The sequence below is a fragment of the Mastigoproctus giganteus genome, chromosome 13 (assembly GCF_048544385.1).
Source record: "Mastigoproctus giganteus isolate SK-2022 chromosome 13, ASM4854438v1, whole genome shotgun sequence".
NCBI lineage: Eukaryota > Metazoa > Arthropoda > Arachnida > Uropygi > Thelyphonidae > Mastigoproctus > Mastigoproctus giganteus.
Window position 1 is genome coordinate 76,638,675 of NC_143587.1, and position 7,434 is coordinate 76,646,108.

At 34.9% G+C, this 7,434-nt stretch overlaps 1 protein-coding gene across 1 annotated transcript in view; it reads left to right on the forward strand.

Moving 5' to 3' along the window:
• The window catches only part of LOC150076198 (uncharacterized), a 76,616-nt gene extending 71,963 nt beyond the window's left edge, over window positions 1-4,653 (forward strand). Inside the window, exon 4 of the mRNA XM_090387523.1 lies at window positions 2,803-4,653. Coding sequence (XP_090243649.1) covers window positions 2,803-2,906 — 104 coding nt within the window. The 3' untranslated portion in view covers window positions 2,907-4,653. The remainder of the gene's footprint in view (window positions 1-2,802) is intronic.
• Window positions 4,654-7,434: the final 2,781 nt, after the last annotated feature.

Sequence of the window (7,434 nt, forward strand, 5' to 3'; positions counted from 1 at the left end):
TATCGTGATTTTATTACAAGAAAAACGACGTTGTTAGAGATAAAAATCAGGCAATTAATTTCATGAAACTTCAGATACGAACCGAGAGCATAATGGCTTTGACCAAAATATCAGACTCAGTGGTAGTACAAGTACGTTGTGTCATTCTTCGTTGGTGATTGAAATTTATGCGTAATCTGAAGAAATTGAAACTTCCATGCTGTAAAAGTTACTGTAATGTATTCAAATGACTTTTATACAACGTTACAAGTGTTATTAATTGATGCTAATCTTAATTTTCGTATTAAAGGTGCGCGGTTACTGAGATGCTTAGCTGATAGCGTCAGATGTGTTATATTTCGCATCGTCACCATTTTCCAAATCGCTTAAACCTGGAGGTAATTTATCTGCATTTATAGTTGCTTGGCTGCTTTGTGATGAACGCGATTACAAAGCTGTTTGTGTTAATAGAAGGTCGTAACATTGAAGGTTTCTGCTGCGATCTATCTATCCCTTTTAATTGCGTATCCATTAATTTACACTTACGACGTCATTAATGAGATCGTTATTATTTAAACAGGGTCTATAGTTTAATTGAGCTAATCTCAGATATTTGTTTTTCTCACTCCCTTCCCCTCCCATCCCTATTTACTGATTGTAATGCCTATTTCTGTTACTAACTAGAAAAAAAGTGAGACAGCGTTATCTGATAAGAATAAGGTTTAGTCGAAATATGAATTAGAAATCGCACAAACCTCTCTGAGAATAGCGCACTCTTCGATTTAGGTTTTTATTTGCCATTGTCTACATTCACTAGACAAAAAATTAGAAACCTTTTGCAGAAACCTTTTGCCTTGTAAGTCTGTAAATAGTGCGGATAATTTTTGTCATGTCTGTGGTGAAGTGACATTTGCATCACAGAAGCGTGACATTACCCCGATAATAAAATAATATACAACTATTATTTTGGTTGCAAGGTTAGAGACCAAGACAAAAGCTAGCTCGCATTTCATATTTGCTGCAATATTTGCGCTTCTAATCTCCCCAGCTGGTTAAATCACAAAAGCTGCTCAACGTCTTTCGCTGTGCCTATAACATGGAGCGAGCCTTCAGATCATACAATAGACTGTTATTTTTCTTTGGTACTACCTCTTCAGCAGGGGATTTCCAAGAAGAAAAAGTGGACCTTTAACTACCGAATATTACCATCTGCTATTCGACCGATACCCCATGGAGAAGGACTTCCCGTTCATGAGCCACCAGCTCAATAGGTTTTAGAATCTGATGAAAAGTCAGGTAATGGCTGAGATAAATCATCTGAATCCTTCACATCAACAGGTCCTAATTTTATTTCTAATTTCCCCTCTGCGTAACCACGCAAAATTATGCAAAATGAATTAAACGATCTTATCAGAGACCTTGATTTACCAAAAAAATTTAGGCAGAACTTTTAGGCTCAAGGCTACAACAGTGGAATCTCATTTAAGATAATGTTAAAAGTTTCTTTAACATTATCTTAATTTCTTTAATGTTAAAGGATTTAATCCAGATTTTTAAAATGTAAAATAACCTTTCACTGGAGTGACGAATTTTGCAGTCAATTATTAAATTGACTGCAAAATTCAATTTAGGCAAATAAAGACCCATTTCCAAATTATGCGAGGCCTTGGTAGTCGCGTGCCACTAGAAAAGTTACTTCTTTCTATACAAAAAAATCTAAACATTCGACTGGAGTGGTGAACCCGCCAAGGCCAAAAGCGAACAGTGGAGAAAGATCATATGGTCCGACGAGTCTTGATTTACACTTCTTTTTTCCATCTTTGGTAGGATGAAAGTGTGGCGTGAACCTCATGAAACCATGCATTCAGACTACCTCGCGTCCACCACTCAAGCGGTCGGAGGTGGTATGGGATATATGTTTTGTTGGTACGGATGGGTCTGCTCATACAGTTAGAAGGTCAAATTAAAGTGAATATATTTCTGTCACCAGACCAACTTCACACTGCAGCGCTTCATTTCACCAGGATTCGGATGGATTCTTTAAATAAAACAACGCATCTCTCCACCTTACAAAAATTGAACAAATTCCAATGTCTTCTCTGGAAGCGTAATTCTCCAGATCTGACTCGAATTGAAAATGTCTGAGATACGTTGGTAACGGCAGATCGAGTTCGCAGTTCTCTTCCCACTACAATCCATCAGCCAGCAAATATTGTGACGGAAGAACTAAAAAATCCCTCCCTCAAAACCTAGTGTAATCCATGCACAACCTGTGCGGGCTGTAATTCGGACAAAAGGTAGTCCTACTAGATACTGAATAAAGGTTTTAATTTTTTTAGCAGTATATATTATTTATTCACGGCCATTTCTAGATTGTTAATCCCATTGCACCTGTTAAAGAAGTAAACCTTTCTCTTCTCGGAAAAATTTAGAAACAGAAATGCTAAAGGATAAATATTTAATTCCAAATACTCTTTTCCAAAAAGATACGTTGTACACATGTGTAATACGGCATTTTTGTGCAGACTGTCATTATTCGTCGGTCTGAGCCTTTGCCTTTGAAATACATACAGACATCTGGTTATACATTCAGATGGACACAAATGTTCAGGATTCCTTAAAATAGCATGTTTGCAGCTGAAAACAGGTCATTCAAAACTCAGTTGCTTCATCTGGTAAATACATTAGCAGTTGTCAACCTTTTATTGTACCTTTCCACAAAAATACGGATTATTGTACCCATCCAAGCCTTGATATCTTTGTTTACACAATGCACATCTAATCTGATGCTATTATTAACACTTTTTATTTTTTGTTTTACAGATCTTAAAACTAAGGAAGGTTACTGGAACGGAAGTCCACCAGCCATGTATTCGCCTCAAATTTCTCGCTGGAAGCGTCAGTCTTTCCCATCTATAATTATGTGAAGACAAAAAAGGCCACAGTATTCATTGATTTGATTTGTGTCCGTTATAAACGCTGTGAGGGAAAAAAAAGTCACTCAACGGCGTATATTCCTGAAACCCTTTTCTTGTTGAGAGCGATCTTGAGGTGTTCATTCTTCCAGACCATCTTGAGGCAAACATTCCCGAGTTCATCTGTATAAGTGTATGTGTTTGTCCCGCTGGTGAGGTTGTGTTTAAAGTGTCTCTGTGTATGTGTGTGTGTGTTTCAAAGTACAAAAACACTTTATTTATTTTTCGTGATGCAAGATGGCTTGAGTACACCACAACTACCATCATCAATGAGTGAACAGTATCTTTTATATGTAAATCAGCTGTCTGGTTGCCTTTATGTACTTAGCGGTGAAGTCCGGAGCCGTTTGAGCAACTGTACACACGTTGCATATTTCAAAGGAAGATGGATGTGTTCATATTATATTATATCCTTCTAATATTTAAATTTTACTATACCTTTATCAGAGGAACATATCAAACAACAGGATTTTTGTTGAAAACCCCACAAAAGGGCTTCCTGTATATAGTCCGCTTCTACTCACAAAATGGTGGACCTTTAAAGTTAGTTAGTATTATTAGATCTCCCAATTTAAAATTCTGTTTCCATAATTTCATATTAGACAATCCACCTAAGTGCTAATCATTTAAACTCTTACTTCTTAGATACTGATAAAAGTTATTGCACTCATAACTTTAAGCAGGGATGATCTAGTTATTAATGATCCCTGTTATAGATGCATTCTGATGGAATCAGTCGGTCAGAACCCCATTACTGATTTCGCGGGCCTAAAATCTTTGACGGCTTTCCTGAAACGCAGGTATCAGAGGGTTGTCTGTCAGATATTTAAGATACATTCTCACCAAGTCATGTGATTATTATGTCTTCCATGAAAACAGAGTCTCGCTATAAACTAGAATGAGTAGAACAGGTCTATACATGTCTTGATGATGTTCCACTCAAACGATTAATCTGATCTTTGTGCCATGGATTGCGTTTGTATCTACTTGTTTATATTCATTTTGGAATGAGAGGACGAGGCGAGAAGCGCGATCATCGCCAGTTTTCTTCATTAAAAGAATTAATCGCTTGCCTTCAATTAAAATAATCGTTTCCCTTTACCGAAGTAATCCACCCAGTGCAGACAGATCTAGCTCTTCATAACCAATTGTATTCGTTGGTTACAGTTGATGGGAATGGGTAATGGAATAATTTTTTGTTTGCTAGCCAATCAGCCATAAAGCAACTCGCCAGTGTATCCTTCTAATGCATTAAAACATATTTTTCTCTAAAGCCTTTCACGGAATGGGCTGCTATTAAATGCACTGAGTAGATTTATCTCTTCGTGTTGATGTTGTGCGTAATCTCCCATGTGCATTATGCCGAAATGGTTGTAGGAGTAAAATTCCATTTCCGCTAATCTGACCACCCAAGTTTAAATTATAATTATCGTGTTCACATACCAAATATTAGTTTCAGCGTACTTGTGTAACATATTGCTCGTACCTACGTGGGCTATTGTCTTTGAAGTTAATTAGTCCTAACAATTTCTGTAGTCTCGCCTCTGCCTGAACTAGTAAAAACCTCACAGCCAATAGATAGACTTCCCAGACACTTAATCGGATATTCAGATTATGCCATGTGTCTAAAGTATTAGTGGCTTGTGTTATTTCTTAGAATTAGTCTTGTGTTGGAGAATCTCAGGTTTAAAAAGAAAAATGTAAACTGTTTAGGACAACTAATAGAATTAGTCTTCCTGGTCACGTGGGAAATGGCGTACTGTTTGCCCAGGCGTAAAACAGAAATGAATATAGCCTTTGAAATATTATAAGCTGTTCAGCTCTACTGTTGGCCAGACACATATCAGTATATTTTCATAATTACAATGATCATATCTACTGCGCCTTCATATCAGTGTCTATCACTCTAGGATACATATCGCTTTCAGCGACCACACAGTGAACACAAGTCTTCCTGACGCCACGGACGTATATAACATTTATACTATCCACCTGTTGATTAATATTTGGCCTTGATCATTAATATTAAGTACAGAGTCTGTTGGACGTTAACTATGAGGTATTTTCGCAAGGCTTGGAAATGGTCACATGCTGAAGTCGGCTATTTTGCATGCAAGAAGACAGACCGAAATTTTCTTAGTGAATTTCTTATCTATAAATTTCGTGTTTGCTGTTTTCGGATAAATTCGTTCATTTTATTACATAGAAGCATTTAATAAAAGCTTATTGAACTAAATAATCCTCTAATTATCAGAGTATTAAGCCTAATACTCTGTTAGGATTCTATATTAGGCATATACGTACTACTATGAAATTAACGGATGAATATATGCACATACCAGGAGAGAAATTTAGTCATTGGATAAAATATTTGAATAAGAAAGGGGAAAAAATTAATAAATTATAAGATTCTATTTGTGAGTCAATGACTGCACACCCATCATCTTCTGACTTTAAGTGAAATTTGTGACTCGGTGAATTTAATGAAGTCTGGTCAGATTTTCACGTTCAGCGGAAACAGAAAAAGCTCAATAACATTACCTGTGGGTCGGTTAAATTTTGAATAATATTTTTCGTTCATTAAAAGGGAACAGGGGACGTTATACAAACAAAGGATGCGTATTTCAAATCATTAAATTTTGAGGGCTTTCAAAGTACGAATATCAGTCTTCATGCTTGAAGTCCACAATTTTAATGATTCTTCATCATCATACATGGCGCCTCTAGACCCATGAATAAAAAGCAAAAACCTAAAAGAAGAAGTATTAAATAAATTGCTAAATTCATACTGATTGTAATTTGTTGTAGAAATTATAAGAAAAACAGTGTTCGTTGTCCTCTCAAGTGACAATGAACTCTTACAGTCATGAATTACAAATCAAGTGATAATAAATATATGATTAATTATTAATAAATTATTTAAACAATGGCTAGCATTTTTTTGAATATCAGAGCGAGAATTTAGTTTAATTTTTACTGCAATCAATAACAAACAGTGACCTACTTGGCACGATAAACTTAAAGATTCAGGCCTTATAGAGTTGTCCACTATGTACAAAAGTATACAAAGATTTCTTTATTCGTTATCTACAGAGATTCCATAATAAAGAACTATTCTATATGCGAAGAGTTTAGTGTAGTCTATCAATAATCCAAAAAATCAATCCTTCAAAATAATGGAGTGTAGATTAGATAGAATAGTTCCCCTATATGACTGATTACTTGATGTTCCTGCACTGTTTTAGGAAATTTAAACCAGCAGAGTGCCATTTCACAAGACACTTAACCATTCAATGTCTCTCCAGCGTCAGCAGGGACGGATGTATTGAATGTTGTACAAGATGCTAGGTGCTGTGACGTGTTATAAGGTGCTTGTATTGGATCAATTAAAAGTATTTTATCAATAATACATTTAACAATGTCAAACAGTGTTTCATTAGTGTTTTAGTTAATTATCTTTTTAAATTTTCTTGTAAAATAATTGGATCTCCCTCTCGATGATTTTTTCTAATTACTTATTATTAATTATGTTCTCGCTAAATGATTTTAATAGAAAATAATTACGAATTTTACTCTTTATGTAATAATTGGAAAAATTTCACTTTGGTTATATGTAACAGATTAAATTTTAATAAAATGTACATAGAAAGTTGAATGTTTTTAATTTTCTTCGCAACCATGGACAAGAAAATGCTCATATCGAAGTGGGAAACATTTGTGACACTGAGAATAAATAAGAAATTTTATTCAAATAGATTTCGGTCCAATTAAAGCGATATTACTTGGCCATTCAAACAGATGCTGTATTTATTTCATAGATTCTTTTCTTTATTAATTATTATAATTTTATAATTCTAATAATAACTAATAATAATATTTGATCTAATACATTTAAATAAATAAATAAATTTTTATTCGAAAAAGTGGATTAATAAAAAAACAGCAATGACCAGATATGGCCATTTGTATGAATTTGTTACAAAATATGTAACAAATTTCTTTTACTTTTACTAATACTTTTTCTATTTGATATTATTGTATTAACTAAACAAAAACACTTTTAACTGTGTATATTATTTACTTCTGAACTTTTTAACTGAAACTGAATTGAATCCAAGATTCAGATGATGACAATTAAGATAAGATCTTGCACCAATCCGCGAATTAAGCGATCACCCCTCATACATTATTCATAAACATTCTTTAATTTGAGCATATATGGGCATTAGCACAGCCAGATTACAATTATGCCCTGGTAGTGTAGTAGTAGTATCGCGGATAGCACAGTCATATAAGCACTGTCCACCTGACGCCGGGTGGAAGAGGTCCTTGTTAGAGGTCCTTATGCGCCATTAAACCCCCACACCAACAACAACATGTTACCTGATGAGGTCTATCGATGTTTTGTTATTTGGTTTTTAGAAGCATTAGCAACTAAGGCCATATTGCTCCGGGGATATGCGGTGGTCATTCCCTGACC